Here is a 19,409-nt window from a genome sequence, read left to right as displayed (position 1 = left end):
AGGGATGAGCTCATTGGGCTGCCTCACCAAAGCTACGGGGGGGGAAAAAAAACCACCCCAGCTAACCCCCCCAGCCTCTCCAATGCCCTTTGCAATGTGTGACAAAGTGGTTCTGCAGTACTGCAGATCTGAGTCACCGTAGCTGGCCAGATGTGAACATGAAGGATTAATAAATGGATCTAGGATCCCAAAAGAAAATGAATCACAATAGGAACCTTAAAGGTTTCCACCCTGTCACACAATCCAGGGGAGCACAGAGTGCATTAGAATGTTTCATTAGAGCCTGTACTCCTATGCACATTGCTCTATTACAATGGATCTCCTGGCAGCATTTCCCTAAGAAACCCCTGGCTAAAAGGGTTTACTCAGCCACAAACCTTAGCTTCACGCTGAAGCTTGGCAGATCAACTTTCTTGCCAGGTCTTGTCTCTCTCTCACACATAGCATCTGAAACCGAAACCAAGTCCAACTCCTCTCTTTGTTCCTAGGTAATTAAAAAAATGAATTTCCATCTGCTGGCCTAAGGAGCATGACTGTCTGCGAAGGAGAGGGCAAAACTCCATAACCCCAATTCCAATCAAGTGATTGTGCTTAGTCATCCTCTGAGTCTCTGATGTGCAGGGTTATCCACAACAATCAGATGCCCCTCTAGGGCATCCTCTATTTAGCAGCATCAGGGCAGTTTACTGTGGTGGGTGGGTGGATGGGGAATGCCCTTGTTCCCTCTCAAGATGCTGACTGGCATTCTTCCAGCTCTGAACAGCCATTTCAGTAAAGTCGGCTGGCAACACATCTGGGTCTCCCTACACCTCTGTGTTTAGTTGAGAGACCAAGTTATTCAGCTTCAGCATTGATGATTTGAGTTAAATTGGTAGACTAAGCCCTGAAATTCATGAGCACAGTATTCAGGATTTGGGGGAAGCATGATCCTCAGAGTGTTTTTTATGACAAACTGCTGCCCTCTGATTCTCTAGCACATCACAATTCAGGTGCTCTGATTGAGGCATCTCTCAGTAATCCCCCTGCTTTTACACCTGCTCTGTTTCCCCTTCTTACTTATGGAAGTAGAAGCTACCTGGGAAGTGGCGTCTGTGCGACACTCTCCAGTCAGTGGGTGAGTGGAAGCAGTGATAGTCCCCAGGCGCCAGGTAGATGACACAGTGGTAGAGCTCGTTCCCCTCCTTTGTGACTAGCTGGTTCTGGAATGAGTTGTGGGATGAGGCTGCAGTGGGATAGCAGAAGACAAAAGAGGTTAAAAAGAACAAACGAATCTATGAGAGAACGTATTGTGTGACAAGTCTCCAATGGGAAATGTGCTACCGTAATACTCAGAAAACCAATGTTAACAGCAGATCACTAACTACAGCCCACACAGTGACTCTGGGGGCATTCACTGGCAAGAGAGCTTACATGGATGAATCAGCAATAGAATTCCAAACATGTAATCACCCTCAGTGAACACGCTTGTTGAGACCATGAAAATCCTTTTCAGGATACATGGTAAGGAGATGAGTCAGCCTTAGAATTAATTCCTTGAATGTCTTCAGTGTTGAGCTCTCAGGCCACACCTTCTGCAACTATAAACCAAACATTTTCTTTCTTGCGTTATTAACAACCCTTAGATTATTAAAACAGGAAGAATTACAGAAATCTAATTTACTTCTCACTGCTGATGCTGTTCACTTTTCCACTTCCCTCAGCTTGGACAGTGAAATCAGACTTGTCAGTGTTTGGGTTGTGTAAATGCTGCAGGAGAAGGCTTCTGGCAAATTTTATTTTATAAAAATATACATTTTACGCCAAGCTGAGTTGACAGGGTTCCTTAACCCCTAATATTTCATATAAACTGGAGGCTGATACTTGGATCGTAGAGGGGGATACAGAGCATCCCCCTCTATGGGGATTTGCCTTATCAATTTGTCCTTTGCCTGCTCCCTATTACTTCGGGGACAATTCAAGCTGACTGCATGTCCCTCTTCGAAGGCCCATCTTGGCTACAGGAAGCTCTGAAAGATAGTGCTTCAAGGCCAAGAATCAGCATTTTAAAAAGCTCGTGTCCCTTTAACACACAGCTACATTTTAAACATCTTTGAAGTCCAAGCCCAGAAGAATCCAAAGAACTTTAAAGAGCCCCAGCGTCCCCAGACAAAGCAGCAGGGGCTTGAGACGGAGTCTCATCAAACGCAAAGCATTTGTCTTAAAAGACACCTCAGAACTATTGGGGTGCTGTCAGAAGTTGCGGTAACATCCCAGCTTACAAAATGCTTTAGTTGCATTTGCATAAACATTACGAAAACAATCCTGCAGCTTTCAGAAAGCGCTTCTTTCTGTGGCATATTGCCCAGACACAGCTTTAACACCCAACCCAAGAGCCTTGAAGACAGAGCTCTATCTCCACAGAGCAGGCACAGCGCTGACCTGAAAGGCAGATCTCTAGGCATGAGAGCAGAGATCAGTCTCCATTTGGGGAGGGGGGGCGGGGAGGGGGGGAGTGTTGCTACTGCATACATTGGGTCTAGTAGAGTAGTTCCTTCGGTTTTTGGTAGCCAAACGTCTGGGCATGTTTCAGCCTCCCAGCAGGAGCAGCCTCATTATGGTCACAGACCCTGACATTACCCAGAATCCACCCAAGATCACCATGCACTTGAGGGAACTGAAAAGTTAAGAGGTAGAGGAAAGGGCTGAATCAGAGGCTGAGGCTGCAAGAGAGGGACAGGCTACTGAGGAGATTGGGGAATCCAACATGGAACATTACACCCCACATGTTATTCCTCAGTCTGAGCTATAATGAAGCAGAGTTGCCTATGCTGCTGGCAAAGCTTTGAGAGCAGATAGCTATGATTCACCCCCTCCCTGCAATTACTGGGAACAGTGAAATGACAGAAACAGGCTAAGAGGCAACTTACTTTGGCTAAACTGCATGTCTTCTGTGCTGGTGCACGGCCCCAGGAAGGACTCCAGCGAGTAGGTGACACCCTTCACCTGTTCCACTTCGCAGTTTTTCACTTGTCCAAAGTTCAGAATCTTTCCATCTGAGGGACTGATCTACAGGGAACAAAAAAAGTAAAATGCAGTGAAAATCCATGCATCCCTCAGGCTTAGCCATCAGAAACACAAGTCCACTGATCACTTGAACCCAAAATTTCACATCTCTTTCCCTTTCTATAACCTCTCGCCCCCACAATGGGAGAAGCCTAGCCTCCTTTTGTTTCGGACCTTTGATATTTTCATAGACCAGAAAGGCAAATAGGAAGGCCCATAAGTGTGATCCAGAAAGACCATCATTTGTTCTGAGTGAATGCCAATGCTGTGACCACTACAGGGACTGACAGGTTTCTCTTTCAATGAGAGTGCCTGGTCTAGTCCTGTGCCTCGAATAAGTCAGGCTGGACTTTTACCCACCCCAACCAAGTAGTTCAGTTAGGGCCATGATCTGTTGCCATATAGACAGGCTGGATATGGGTGTAACCAAGAGCAACAACCCAGACAGAAAAGGGGTGAGTGATAGACCCACAACTCCACTCAGGCCAGCCCAATATTCAGAGTTTTGGCCTACAGACATAGCACACATTCTAAGGTGAGGGATGGGGACATTTACACATCAGTGTGTAGCTCCACTGGAACAAAATAAACATTGTTCCCTCCTCCTCACCACACTGTGATAGCAGCAGACTGGCCGGGACTGGGGCTTCAGCTTCCTGCGGAAGAACTCGCTGAGGTTTCTATAGTGATGAAGATCTTCGACGGCTGCTTCCTTCATGTTCACTCCAAATGTCCAGATATACAGGCTGTAGACAGGCTTCCGGAGCCAGGTAGGCAGCTCGACCTGGTTCAAACGACCCCAGGCTCGTGAAAGCAGTCGTGTTGGTACCGATTTGTACAGAGAAACCTAGAAAGAAAGGAATTACACCATGCTATTTCTGTTCTTTCTGCTGCTCAGCCCTTCGTCCCTTCGCTCCCAAAATGGAAGAATCCAATTCATTCCTACTGTGACTCCCTTCACTTCAGTGGAGTTACACCAAGGATGAAATTACCCTAAAGTCTTCAATAAAACAAGACCAGAACCTTACCCTCCGTGCCCTCATGCTGATGTATAGGGATGGGGGACCAGATGGAGCTCAATGTAAACCCTTCCAATCGCAGCACAAGAGCCCTGCCAGCCAGGTACCATGGAGGGCAGCTACAATGCATGCACCCTCTTCCCTTGTATGCTGAAGCTTCATATGCGAGTTAGTGGAAACTGCTCCCAGGAGGCTCACAGAGCAGCAGTGCATTTGGGACATTCTTTTACAGCACTAATTGGAGGCACTGAAACATTACTAATATATTTATTTTTTTGAACAACCCAAAGAAAACTGACTTAGAAATACATTTCTGTCTGCATTTCAATGCCTAGTGTGTTGCTTCTCCCAAGCCCATCTATTTCTGGAATTATAAAGTGCCCTGTCTACACATAAAAGGAGCACTGCTTTTTACTATACTGGTATAGTTAAAGCAATACTACTCCTCTGGCGTGGACACAGTTACACTGTGCTTATACCAGTGTAGCTTATTACCATAAAGACAAATAAACTATATCCATATATTGCACCTTTCTACTGGCATAACTGTGCCCACACTAGGGCTTATACCAGTGTAACTATAGTGGTCAAAGAAACAAACAAAAAATTAATCACACCACAAATGATAGTTTTATCAGTACAAGAACTGCGTGTGCACCAAGCCTTAGTGTTTGGGCAATTCCAAAAAACTCACTCACCTGTTGTTTGTGGTACTTGGTATCACCCACACAGCTCATGAGAGCATGCTGTAATCTCAAAGATATTTCAGAGGGCTCCAGCCTTCCTCTAAGTTTTACACAGGAAGCTGTTTTCTGCAAACCTCTGGTAAAAGTTTGCAGAACAGGGTGGCTGGCTAATTCCAACTCTGTGAGTAAAAGGGTTCTCTCGTTTCTTTCATCAGAGAAAGAGGCACTATTTATTCTCTACTCTAAGGGTATCCCTCAATGTTAGGACCTGCAGAACGTAGCAATAAATACGAACAGACTCCTCTGCAGAGCTAGTCCTTTAGCCTATTTGTTCTATTAAGCAAATTTATTTCACCTGCTAATGGATGATACTCCACTCAACTCACCTTCACTCAGACCAGTTCAGTATTCTGAGTTTCGACTGTGCTATGGATGATGCTTACAAATAAAATCCAACCATTTGAAAAAAAGAGAGAGAGGGAGAGATTGCCAGCTTAATCTTACTTCAGACTGAAACGTTTTAAACCAACTATTGTTACAGGTAACACTTTAGACCATGACAATAGAAGGATTAGAGAGAAATATTGCTCCGTTTTTTCTCGTGTTTACACTTTGCACATTTGACAGGCCTTGGACAGAGTCAGTTTCATGGTATCCCTGTAGAAACAGTTTCACCTATTTGTGTGGTTTCCCCACAGTTACAGAAATTAAAAAAAATAGGAAAATGTGATTGCAAAACTGCAAAAATTGGCAAGACAACTTGGGGACAGGTGCAGCGCCTGAAAATACATACATACTTCACTTTTGCAAGTGATGGGGTTTCAAGTTGATAGTCTCTGTTTAATGCAATAGCTGTCGAAATGGCATCCTCTCAAGAGCAGGCACATTTGTATAAGTTTGCAGTAACAATGTCTAGATGATGTTCGCACACTGTAATCAGATGCATGCAGGTCCATGTACTAAAACTAAATTTCATAGTTTGAGTCCAGGATGTCTGCATTAGTACATCCTCTGGGCAGTCAGGATTCCAGGCACCCAAGAAGGAACTGAACAGCCAACCAGTCTCACACAAAAATTGCAGCAAAGGAGAGACTACATGGATGTGTCCATGGAAAGGGATGGAGAAGAGGCTTGGTCTGCCTTAGCCCTAATCCTGATATTTGTGGGTATTACTGTCTGAATGAATGCAGCTGTTTCCATTGATTCCCCAGGTTGGGAACTTGTTTGTTAGGGGATCATACACAAATTCTATGCTCCTGGAAATTCATCATCTGTCTCTGAAAGGAGAATTACATAATTCCTAAAGCTTCACAACAAAGAAAAAAACCAGACAGTTGTGGTAGAGGAAGGTATGAACTGCAGTTCTGCTTTAATATCAGCCATCAGCACCATGCTGCCTGTCTCTCCCCCTGCTGCCAGCCTCCCTCCATTATAACAGAATATTTGCTCACAGGGTTGTTACAAAGTAGAGACCTGCTCACACTTACCCTGCTCATAGGCCTCCATCCCACTCTGGTCAAGGGTTTAAGAGCACCGAAAGGCAGAAGATAATAGAGAATAGTCAGAGGCCAAGAACGGAGTTTCAGAGCAGGCCTAGACATACAGCTCAGCTGGCCCAACCTCCGCCTCAGGGCCAGCTGGGGGAATTGCAACCTGTAGGATCACACACACACACAAGAGGGTCAGCCAACTCAGCCTCAGAAACACCAGCTCCTGACAGAGTTTGTTCAATGCTTGTCAGTGTTTCTGCAACTCCCTGCTCCCTGACTTTGGTTCAAACCTGCTCCTTTCCCAAAATACAGGACCAGGTCACTTCAAAAACGAATATGAGCTGCCTGGGGTTCATTGGCACAGGACAACTTCCATTACTCATGCCTACTGGCAAATTAATTAAAGGCAAAACATTTTGCATTAAACAAAGTCTGAGATACAGGTGAAAACAAGGCTGCAACTGGTCCAGCCAGCTAACGCTAGAACATACACAATATGTTATGGAACACCAACAGGGGGAAAACCCAGCAACTTATTCTTCTGGTGTTTGAAAGAAGTAGCAACTTGCGAGGAAACATTTGCCGGTACCCTCTCCCGCTCTTGGAGAGTTAGAGTGATCAGCACAGTAAAGAACTTTGAAAGCTAGCAATAAAATCCCTGTTTAGGGCAAAAGTGTTAGGTAAGTGCTGAGGAAAGAACAGATGATATTCCAGTGAAGCAAACAGCCACAAACCCAGGGCAATGTCGTCTCTGGCTCCAGGATTTAACAAGGTCTGGCATTATGGGAATCCTGCATTTCGGAAGTTCGATCTACAGTGTTGTTCCTACATGCAACAGTGGGATGAAACTGACCTAATCCTAGGCTCGCGTTGTGTTGGGGGAGAGACAGCTGCAGTACCATAAGCACAATGTGCTGCTGCTAAGGGAAAGGGAAGTGTATATACTTCCTTCTCTCTCCTGCCTGTCTTGAGCAGCAGCAAGAGGGAATCATGCCTGTACCTCCTGGTCTCTAGGTGAGCCCCAGAAACAGGCAGCAGCAGAAGCTGTCAACATTAGATAGTACCCAGCTGGCCGTACCCTGACTCTATTGGGTCTAAGTCCTATAAAGGATCACAAAAGCCACTGGGGACAAACTGAAGTACTCCTGCAGCAGGCCTGCTAGCAGTTGGTTCCATCTGGCCAGCTATTTAACACTTCAGAGACAAACAGAAGTGGGATTTGTGAGTTAGCTATTTGGGCAGTGTGCACGGAGGTCAAAAGGCACCTTTCAGGTTTTACATTCCTTATTGGGCACCTCAAACTTAGTTCTTGTATCATCTGTCTAACACACATACTGCTAGTGCAGCAGGGTAGTTACTATCTATGGCCCATTCAAACTTTGGCCTCTTAAGCAACTGTGTTTAGGTGGGTTTTCTTGTGAAGTAGATGCCTGAATTGAGAACAAACTCATTTCACATGAAGAGCCATCAGACGGCTGACAGACTATGACTTGTGGTCATTACCAGCCTGGGCCAGAACTGAACCAGTGACTCAGCATGGAAAAGCTCCACATGCCATTCCTGTTTCCATGAGACATCTCATTGCTCCAGTTGATGCTATGTCTGAGTCTTCCCTGGGCAAACTCTCTTATTCCTTTCTTCTCTTGCGGTCTCCCAAGGGTACCTTATGCTTAGCCTCATTCTCAATACTTTCTGGGTCTCATCATTAGGTTAATGTCCACCCGACTCAGGACAAAACATCCAGGTCTGTTTGGCACTGTGCTAACTGCTGGGGAACAATTCTTCTCCCTGCATCTCTGGAGGGGACATAGTGCACTGAGCATGACTGTATGTGCATGCTGATGGAAGGGGAAGGCTCCTGCTACAAGTTAGTTTGAAGATGGCTCCCATCCCTTGCAGGATGGGAAGATTTGAAGACTGAGCTGTAACATGCTCTACAGTTCTCTCCAAGACAGAAAGGAGCTGGGAGACTAGAAAGGGACAACCTGCCCTTTTCGGGACTTGGGTGAAAAATTAAAACATCCCCATAGCAGCTGCTACTATCACCATGTGGGCTGAAGATGGTGCCTTTGGCTCACCGGTTTACTCTAGGCTAACGTTACTTCTGCCAAAGCCAGAGAACGGCTGTGTGCTGGAGTGCAAGACAGACCTGAGTAGCTGAAGTATTGTCTCAGCAGCGCTACCGCAGGCCTCAACAGCGGGAGGCAAGACCAGCGCACAGCACAGGAATCAGAGAGAACTCACCTGCAGCTCCTCCTCCCTCTCATCCGCCAGGGCCCAAGAGCCTGACAGAGAGATGGCCTCTCCAAGAGTTTCGGAGGACAAGGTATTGCTCTTCCCTCCCATCTCCTTCTCCCTCCCTTCACTGCAGACGATCATGAACCAATCCCTGCAGAGCTGCATCCTGGCAGCTTGCTCTAAAACCCCCTTCCTTCCTTCCCACCGTCTTGGCCTGGTTTTAGAGGATTCCCTCTCTAGATTTTTTGCTCTCCCATTGATTAGAAGGGGACCAGAAGAGAAAGGAAACTGCCTCATTTCTCTTGTTGTACAGCAGCAACCCCTCCCTTGCCAATTCAGCGCATAAGGAGATTTATAGTAATTAGGCCAAACAAAGGCTTTGCAGCTGGTGGTCACTCCTTCTGCCCATCTACCCTCCCTTCCTCATCTCTCCCTTCAGTCGCCATCCTGCAAAGCAGAAAACACCAAACAGTACCTGAAACGGGCTCTCCTATTTGGTGTGCCCCCAGCAGAGCCAGCTGGGCCTGGACTCTCCAGTTGCGGGTGCTGCTCCCCGGCACAGCTGCCGCTGTTCCCTGAACGTAGCCTTCGGACATGAATTTTAACTTTGCGGAGGTTGTAGCAAGAGGGAGGAGGGTTAGATAAAGCTTTACAGCATCTCACCATTTCCCTGTGTGCAGATCTGGTCCCTGCAGGGTGTTTGACTGACACATCATCAGGATGGCGGTCGGTCGTAAGTCTCAGTCTCTCTCTTTTTTTCCTCTACCTCCCCTTCCCTTGCTCGCTTCGGCACAGGAGGGAGGACACGACGTCACAGCTCCTAATTCCCCCGCTGGTTTGTCTCCGGCTTCCCTCTCTGTCTCTTTCCCACTTGCAACTCGGCTACGAGGTTCCCAGCTATTGCAAACAAACAGGCATTGTGTCACACTTCAGCAACCCTCTACAAAAGCAGCTTTGTGCGAGATAAAAGCAACCTCTGCCTACAAGCAGCCCCTGCTCCTCTCTAGCCAAGGTTGCCATCGAAGCTCAACTCCCAAACAAACACCCTGCAGTCTCAGGCTGCTAGGAACTAATGCACTATTATCAGAACTGCAGCCCGCTAGCCATGCACAGTTATCCCAAGAGCCAGCCTGAATGCGAGGCTGGGAGGAGGAGGAGGAATGGCGGAGAAGAGGAGGAGGGAGATAACTCATTGCTTCAATTCTGCACTGCAGTAACTGCGGCTAGATCAGTTCTGGGCTACTGAGCAAGCAGATGTGTATGCAAACACTCACTCTGCCAGAAAACCCTTTCCTTCTCACACCATCCAGCCTGGGAACAGAGGAGAGGAAAGGGAGGGAACAGCTTTTCTAACTCATACAGTCCAGTTAGAGACCAACACCCATCTCAGGAACACCTTTTCCATCCCACACTGTCCAGCAAGGGAGCAGGCCAAGACAGAAAAAGGGAAAGAACGTTCCTTTACAGACATACATCCCTGCAATGAAACAAAAGTTCCACCGCCAGCTTGAGAAACAGGCTCTGCAGAAGTTCAATAGATGCTTTATACAGTGTGCAATACTTCAGCAATTTTTACATCCAGCAGAACCCAAACCGCCAGTACCATGGGGGCAAGAGGGATTTTTGCAGTCTTGAAGGCTGCACACCCATTTTGTCTGGTACAGCTTTCGGAATATTCTTCAGGTGAGAAGTTCTCTTCCACATTGCAAATTATATCTGAAAGTTGTTGACTAAAAATGGGCATTCCTGTGTCTCTTGGCTGCGCCTGGATTACTAATGAGGGAAACTGGCAGCAACAGGAACCCAGAGATCAGAACTGAGCTTACACCTGACTTCTGTGTCAAGTCCAATACCAGAAATATTTTATGGTTCAATATTTAAGCAAAATGGTTAAACACTAATGTTTTAAGTCAAAACTAAGGTAGACAGCAGTTTAATATCTCCAAAGCATGCCCACCCTGCTAGTGCCACAAAAGTGACGTGGAGTGAGCCAATAACCACTTTGCTGCATTAACCCAAGATTGGATAGGACGTTATATCTTGTGCTGAGGGAAAAAGAGAAAATGGGAGGGAGAGGCAATATTTGGAACCATGTTTAGTGCCAGCCTGAGAGAACCTTTCAGGAGGAAATTCATTTAATAGAAACGTTTTGGAGACAAATTATTTATCACAGATCTGTTACAAGAGTCAGGTATAGACTGATTTTTTGCAACTGTATATTAAAGGGATACTAGTAAATTACAATCTTATTAGTTTTAAAAAGAGTTAAAAATAATTCCAGGCACTACGCCTACCCCTTTTCCCGTCCTGTGATCCCCTGCCAGTTTTCGTGGTTTTATAATCATGCTGTCCTATGTTTTACAATGCTTCTCTCTCTTCTGTTGCTATGTGAAATACCCAGATGGAAAGGGGAAATTGACTATATACAGGGAAAATGTCAAAATTCACAAAGAAAAAGCTGGAAAAATAGCCGAAACATTTCCTTTCTGTCATTTCCTAGCAATAACAACAGGTGCAAATTTTCAACAGAAGTGTGATTTAAATCAACAGTGTCCCTTTAAAAACACTTAACCAGACGAAAGTGGAAATCATTTTCACCACCAAGATCACAAGAAATGCTCAGCATGCATGCAAGTTCCAGAATCTGTGACAAGGGAAAAAATACAGCACTGGCACAGAAAGGCCAGGAGACGAACAGTGCTGTCTAACAAACTTTTTCTCCTCCTCCTCACATTCCAGACATGCAGGGACTGCACTCACCATTTATTCTACTCTTCCTTCAAAAGCATGTGAGGTAAATACACATTTCAGCACAGTCTATTTCAGTGGAAACAGCCCAAACAGCTCTCTCCTTTCAAAGAACTTACCACATCCTAGATCAAGGCGGCAGGGGTTTATTTCCCCAAGATTTTACAAAAGAGTGGAGTGAATTGAACAGCCAACCTGCACCCCAGAAGTGAATGAACATTTAAAATATAATTCCATTGTTTCATGTTGATACTACTGTAAATCCAGATAAAGTTAATGGAAAGGGCACACGTGGTGAAGGCTACCCACTTTGGGGCAAAACCATGTCATGATAGACTCACCTTCCTAGGTGAAGTTCCCAGGGAGAGAGATGGATTTCAGTGCTATATAAACCATACTTCTCCATGGCTACACAAAACTCATCTCCTCTAAGTAAGAAGCCTTACATTTCTTTCATGTTCTGTCCTACGGACCCCATTACACTCACCAAGACGCAAATACCTGACTATCACCCATGGATGAGAGCCTGCCCCTCCTCTTGGCTGAGACCTACTTAAATACTGACATACAAACATACATGGCGAGTTGCCATGTCAGCAGCTACTGCACAGGAAGGATTAAGGATACAGCAGGGTTTGGCTGCTCAGAATTTAAAGATGCCTGCAATGGAAGAAAGGGGAAATGACTGGATCGTGGACCATGCCAACCCTACCCTCAGCCCAAGTGTTCTGAGGAAGGGCGAAGGAAGGGACTGGCCAAACTGAGATTGGGCATCAGTTACTGAATCCCCCTCTCTCTGCTGAGGGATGAATGTGATGGATTTACACCTGAACTACTTCTCAGATCTCAGGACAGTGCTGCAAAGCCCCTCCTACTAGCTCCACTGATGGGCTCAGACTTCTCTAACTCTTCTCTATGGGGAGTCCGGGGCTTCAGCCCCAAACCACTCCTACCTCCTTGAACTCATCCAGAATGCATATTAAGTGAATAAAGGAAGTAATGCAGGTGCACCATAAATCCCCTGAGGAGAATTATCTAATAACAAACAGCTAATCTGTCAGCTATGCAACTCCACTCTGCTCCATCAGTTCACATAAGCATCATATCCAGTGACCCCGTTTAATTACTCGTCGTCTTATTATTTCTCCAAGCCCTTCCCTCAGGACTCCAAAAACACTAAGCCTGGGGATTTACAGGAATCAGAGACTGGATTAAACACACAACTGTACATTAAACTGAAACGACATGAGCACGCGGGGCTGGGTTTAGAATCATCCAGTCTGGATGTTAGAAGCCTCTCCCTCCCCACTTCCTTCACTTGTTAACAGTATTGCCATTTAAAATGGATGGTCTAACTTAACACATACTGCTGGGGAAAGCTGTATGGTTAAGCACAAGCCATAAAAGTGGAACAAAAGGAAGTATCAAGCAGCAAAGACAGGGGTATTCTGAGACTCACATCACACTATTATACAGAGGAGATCCGCTGATAGTGACTGTATTAGTTTATCATCAACAGTTTCATTCCTTTCCCCTGGCCACTGTTAATATCTTCTGTTTAAACTTATATGTACAAAAAAGTATCATCTCTCTTCCTTCCTCACCACTTTATTATTCTGCAGAAATCCGGCAGGAGAAACAATAGCTTCCTCAACAGCCAATCAATCAGGAGATCCTGCTATTCTAAGAGCATACCAAATAACTGCTTTTGGACATTAGGGAAACAACTGTGGATTGGCTGTTTTAGCAGTCACATGATTTTTAATGCTGTATATTTCACTCCCTGGATTCCTGCTGGCACATATGTAAACCTTAACTCTCTTTGTGAGTGTCTAGGCACTGACTGTGAAATGTACCAGATGCCCTGATACAGCAGGTCTTTTTTCCATCTCTAGTTTCGAGGATTCTCTTGCCCATTTTTTATCTCAAACAGGCTTCCTGTAATTCCCCCTTCTAAGAGAAAGGTTTGTGTAATTAGCTTCCTTTAAATGGATAGTTGAACTTCTCAACAAACAGAAATAAATCAGCTATTTAGAATGGCCATAAAACATTTGTTTATTCAGCTCTAAAGACTGCACAAAGTTTTTGGTAAACAATCCTTGATCTCTTCTCTGGGGCAAGGAAACATGTCTTATCTACTTTCATAAAGCAACATGTACATTTATGGCATTCTAAGTATTTTGTAATATAGTCATCTCTATGGTTCTATACGTATATTTAATTTCATATGCTATCTGATAAAATGCCTTTCACCCAAGATGTTCATAAAGCCAATTCCCTTCTAGGATACAGACATCTAAAATGGAAGCATATGGGGGGCGGGGGGAGGAAATGGTTGTTTTAGACCTTCCTACTAAAAAGGAAAGCTCTGTTAAGCGCTCTAGAATCCTGAGTTGGAAACTGAACAAAGAAGCTGTGAGGCCTCACATACAATTCAGAAACCTACACACAATCCTAACTGAACAAACACTTCTTTTAAAAAGGGACTATTAACTCTGTAAGTGTTGGTTCCTCAGATCAGCAGAACTGAGAGATTTCTAACACACCAATTCCTTTTTCATTTGGCCTGAAAACCCAAGAAAACAGTGACTAAGAATTGGTGGTCTGGAAGTCTAAAAGTGCTTACCTTGGCTGTACAGCACTCCTGGCAACTGCGGAGGCTGACTCTGAATGAAGCTTGTTTCAGTTCCTTCACAGATTTCTTGTTTTTAATCTACCGAAATGTGACACTGACCTGGCTTTTTTGTTTGGGTTTTCTAAGACAAGTGAACAAAACAATGGAATGTAACCCACATAAGTGTTCCTGACAAATGCACAGAAGATTGGTGCACCAAGAGGGAGGAAAAAACCCTAATCCGTGCCCTGCAGAAATCACATGCACTGATGTGTCCACACGCCCATCCTATTAGCCCCAAACCATGGTCCTGTTTCCAAGATCAGCTGATTGTGACCTTCCGGTTCTAAACGACTTCTTCCCGTTTCCTGCCAGTGAAGCTGGATGTACCCACTACATTTAAGTAGGAGTCTGCTGTACTGTGGAGAGCTACATGCTGTGGAGTTTAGTATTACTCTCTTCTTCAGAACAAGCTCAGCAAGAATGTGAAACTTGAGATAGTTTTGTTTTCAGCTGGATGGCTTTCTGTGGAGAGCAGAATGATTTTGTGAGACCACCACTAAACCCAACAGGCCACCAGACCCCAATCATGATCACCCTGCACCCAGCAGTCACTACGTCCTTGAATAATACTAAATCCCAGCCCTCTGGCCTGACACTGAATCCGACCAACCCAGCACCCTGCTAGACAAAGGAAGCTGCGTCTACGCATGCTGAAAGGCACAGAAATAAGAGAGAGGGTTAAACTTAAAGCAATCTGTGTTCTTTGTTACCCACACACCCGCTCTGAATAGAAAGAAAGTATTAACCCAGCTGCCTATGCAACTTTCTATACCCTTAAAACTACCCACTGATATTGCAAAAAATGTTCAGTTAGTTCATCAGGATTTCTGAGCTGTAATCCTCTTCTCATGTCAAACAAGTCACAAAACAATCATCTCTCACATTTATAGTTTTTAAACAGTTTATACACTAAATTTAGTAAATGTGGTGAACACCCTTCAGCAGAAAAAATACATTTTACTATAATATACCAGCAAATTATTTCCCTTCCACACAATAGGTATATGTATTTTACCTGCAGCTGTTGGCCAAAATAAGCCTCTAAAACACTCCAGGAGAATAACTTCTCAGATCCCCAATGGCTGGCTGGCTCGCAGTCTGTCTACTAGATCTGATCTGACCTGCTCTTTGCTTTAAGAAAGCAGCATGATGCAGCTGGTCCTCCTGTCCAGCTCATGTTTCAGCCATTCAGACTCCAGGGTGGGAACTGTTAAGGACGTCTCAATATCATCAAAAGCATCTGCATTCCCACAAAGCCCCGGCTCTCTTTTTCCCCTTTAAGAGGAGGAGACAAGGCAGAAAAAACTGAAAGGAAACTAAAAAGGACGGGGGATAAGATTGCATGACAACATAGTCTCTCAGTTCCCCAGATGGCTTCCCAGAAGTGCATTTACAAAACAGCAGACTCATATCAGGGGCTTGGGAGATAGTATCTAGGCCTCCCTTAACAAATCACCAACTGAAAACATATTAAGACAGTTTAGGGTGAATACCAGGGAAAGTTTCTGACAGTAATGTTGGTTGATCATGGAACAGTCTCCCAAACAACCATATTATTTGGGAAATTTAAAAATTATATGGACAAAGCACCAGAAAATGTTCACTACAGAGCAATTCTCCAGACCAGGGATAACATTTGATACCAGTTGGATAGCAGAGAGCATGTATGTAAAATGATCCAGTTTGAATTTTCTGTTGCTGTTTCTTGACGTTACCAGAAACGCTGATGTACATGTTTCCAGCCAAAGAGTACATACAGTTTTAGAAAACCCTTCAGAACATTTAGATTGCTCAATAGTCCCAGTTACACACATTTCAACAGAAGGTGTCTTGGGCAACGGAAGAGACACTGTAGCAAAAACCATCCATCTGAAAACACAGTTTGAAGGTGACATTGAACTCTACATCATCTTAGGCTAGCTGAAAAATGTAGGGGAAATTGCAGGCAAAACTTCTGCCACCCCACCCCATCGTTCCCTCTCTCCCCCGTTGAAATTTGAACCTTTTTGAAATTTTCTGATCAATGCTACAAGAAATCAAATTTCTTTTGTATAATTAGACATATGTCCATACAGCACTCAGGCATCAAAAAAACAGAGGAGAAAGTATGACATGTAACAGGCCATCTGGTCTAGGGATAGGATTTCACTCTGCACAGGCAGAAGAGCCAGAGCATGGAGTCGCACAGGTGGAGGATTTTTCATGGATTCTTTCTTGGGATATCCTGGTCTATGATTCAGGATCTCCCATCACAGAACATACTATTACTACTACACCACGTGCTGCCTTACTAAAATGGTACTGAGTAACGCTGCCTCACTTGTCCACAAGCAGCACTACAGAACTATCCCTGTGCTACCCATCCACCTCAGTAGGAAACACCGATCTGCAAAAGTGGTGAGCACCAAACAGATCCCTAAACATGAACTTAGGGACCTAACTTTAGGCCTCTATTTTTTAAAAGTCTTGGGCTGTGATATTAAGCTTCCCCCCTAGCAGAGCTGGTTTTCACCCTGTTATTTGCCACATACAATATCAGATGTCACTATAAACTAGTGCCACCTCCTAAGGTTCACTGGGTTCTCTCTAAAGCTCCATCTTTACTTGGTTTTTGCCACTCATACTATGACAGCCACCATTACACAAAAAATAGTATTGCAAAACAAATTAGATAAGAATTGTGGAAGCAAATAACGGACAGCAGTAAGGAATTGCTCTCTATTTAAACTCTACTCATCTTGTCACACTGTTTATCCAAACTCACTCTTTGGCCAAGGTTTCCCTGTGTAAATTATGTTATCTGTATATCAACAATGCCACAGTATCAACAGAGAAGGAAGCGAGTGGAATTGCTCCTGGATACTATATATCCAGGATACTAGGCACACAGAGACCTTGGCCAGGAAATGTTCCCAGATAGATTTGCGCTTACTGCCTCAAATTCCTTCTTCCACCTATATGATAAATATCTACCTCTTTCATTGAGAGCTCTCTGCTTTGCCTCATCTAATTAAATGAAAGCTAATCCCTTTTAGTAATCACAGCAAGAGACATACTAATAAATTAATCAGTTCAAGCTATAAGCCACAGGAAAGTTATAAAGAAAGGTCCATGCCAGAAACCAAGTGTTCCCTGTTCTCCTGTCATAAATATTTTCATGATCTTTAAAATTCACTAAAAAATTGCATATTTAAATAAAATTAACTGAAAAACAGCATCAACTTTACTGCAGTGATATCCTCAAACAAACCAGTACTGTGCTAGTGCATAAGAACCAGTTACTGAAAATGACTGTCTTAGTTTCAATGATGTGCAGCATCAGTGGTGAAAAAACAAATGAAATACGTAAAATTTCAGCTTTAAAGAAACTACATGTGACATACAGCTCTTCCATTCAGGACTGATTTAATGTTTTGATGAAGGAAAATCACAAGACGACAACAAACCCTTGAAAACGATATTTAAGCCTTCATTTAGTGACAAATATTAATCATACATCCTGTATGAAAGTTTTCAAAATATACTTGAGGCAGAGAGAAGAAATTCCTTCTACCCAGTTTCATTCTTTGATATTCCAACTCTACTTTTTTGTTGATCAAGATGAATCAATATTGACATTATATTTAGTTACATACTAAAAGAATTCAAGTAGGAATAATTATTTTAAAATTTATTTCTGATTGTGCATGAATATATACACTTAAACAGAATTAAAAACCAAGCTCTTTCACAAGGGACCATATCTACCTGTGTGTTTTCACCAAACCTAGCACAAAAAATAAGCGTTTTGCCAGTTATCACCCAAAATACTTCACTTCAGGAGAATATTTAAGTCTTTAGGTACAAGAATTAAAACAACTAGATGTAGAATTCAAAATGTGACATCCTAGCAAACGCTAGGATTTTAGGAAGGTATTTATTTTTTACCTTGATCAATGGATTCATCTTATACAAAGCAAAAAAACGAATAATGTTAAGTCATCAGGTGAATCTTCCTCAGTGGAAACCCATATATTGAAGGAGGATAAAAATAATTGTATTTAAAGTAACTATTGTAATACTTGAAATTAGACAATTGTTTGAATCTATTTTTACTATTTATATAATGACTATCACAATATTGTGACTAGAATTGTGTGTCAACACATACTGGTGTCAGTGTTTAGTATTAAGCTACATATTTATTCTCCTGTATGTTTATATCTATAGTCAGGACCACAAAGCATTTAAACATATGCTGTTGTATTTGTGATAAAAATAACTGGGTCTTGCTTTTGTGCCAGTTATATATAAATATATATTTTAATTGAAAAAAATATAGGTCCAGCATTTTAAATAGGAGTTTTATTCTTCATGGTGCCCCTTTTATGAGCTGCTTTTGTTAGCCCTTGGGCCACACTACAAACAGGAACTATTTTTAGATACTTGGGAGGGGCAGACATTATGGTGATGGGGGGCCATGTATGTACAGAGAGATTAGATTTTACCCCTACAATCACTGGCCCTGGACAGCTGACCCTGTGTCAAAATAGTGTATGGGTCACCTCGGAGACCACAGACACCACAATAAGTTGACCTAGACTAGGGAGAGACTCCCTGAATATATTACGTCTCTAGCTCTCTATTACCCCTAGCCTCTGTTCGGCAGAGGATGGAGATGGATGGCAGGAAAGAGATCACTTGATCATTGCCTGTTAGGTTCACTCCCTCTGGGGCACCTGGCATTGGCCACTGTCGGTAGACAGATACTGGGCTAGATAGACCTTTGGTCTGACCCGGTACGGCCATTCTTATGTTCTTATGTAGCTGCCTTTCCTGCAGAAGTGAATCTCTTTCTATATGGAATTGTCAGGTCAAAGAACACAATATAGGATAGTCTGACTTATGTCTCTTCAAACACACACACAACCCAGGACCTGTGGAATTAGGAAACTGCAGCAGAAGACCAATACTGTTCAGAAGTTAGGGGTATGCACAGCAGCTTCTTTCATATGCCTTTCAGATGCCTCTCAGATCCATAAAAAGAACAGGAGTACTTGTGGCACCTTAGAGGCTAACAAATTTATTTGAGCATAAGCTTTCATGGGCTATAGCTTATGCTCAAATAATTTTGTTAGTCTCCAAGGTGCCATAAGTACTCCTGTTCTTTTTGCGGATACAGACTAACATGGCTGCTTCTCTGAAACCTCTCATATCCATGTTTTCTCTCTCTCTAAACTGTCTGCGGGCTCATCCCCTGGTCTTATAAACAAGGAGATAACCCTCTTCTCTCCCTTGCCAAGTTTGCCTCCAGGGATGCCAAAAATGCACAGAAGGAAAATAATGCAAAACCACAAGTCAGCAAAAGTAGATGCTCCAGTTTCCAGTGAAAGACACAATACAGCTATTATTTTGTTTAAACCCTCCATTGTTTGTAACACCCTCTTTGAAGTCTGAAAATTGTTTCTCTCTTTTCCAGGTATTTCCCATTTGGCAGCAGAAACTTACAAGTCCCATTTATGGTACATAA

The 19,409-nt window shown here is 43.6% G+C and overlaps 1 protein-coding gene across 6 annotated transcripts in view; it reads right to left on the bottom strand.

Moving 5' to 3' along the window:
- Positions 1-19,409, bottom strand: part of PISD (phosphatidylserine decarboxylase) — a 40,183-nt gene that overhangs the window by 3,096 nt on the left and 17,678 nt on the right. For 3 of the 6 annotated variants that reach the window (XM_039505681.1, XM_039505683.1, XM_039505682.1), the window contains 3 exons: positions 3,653-3,889; positions 2,907-3,045; positions 1,076-1,222 (listed from right to left, as the gene is read on the bottom strand). In XM_039505681.1, the coding sequence (XP_039361615.1) occupies positions 1,076-1,222; positions 2,907-3,045; positions 3,653-3,889 (523 nt within the window). Of the gene's footprint in view, positions 1-1,075; positions 1,223-2,906; positions 3,046-3,652; positions 3,890-6,234; positions 6,401-9,138; positions 9,373-13,849; positions 13,980-14,915; positions 15,129-19,409 lie in introns of those variants that run through there. The other 3 variants (XM_039505684.1, XM_039505686.1, XM_039505685.1) reach the window with 3 other exon arrangements.

The sequence above is a fragment of the Mauremys reevesii genome, linkage group 18 (assembly GCF_016161935.1).
Source record: "Mauremys reevesii isolate NIE-2019 linkage group 18, ASM1616193v1, whole genome shotgun sequence".
Classification (NCBI taxonomy): Eukaryota; Metazoa; Chordata; order Testudines; family Geoemydidae; genus Mauremys; species Mauremys reevesii.
Note: the sequence above shows the minus strand (reverse complement) of the source record. Positions and strands in the feature narration are given on the sequence as shown.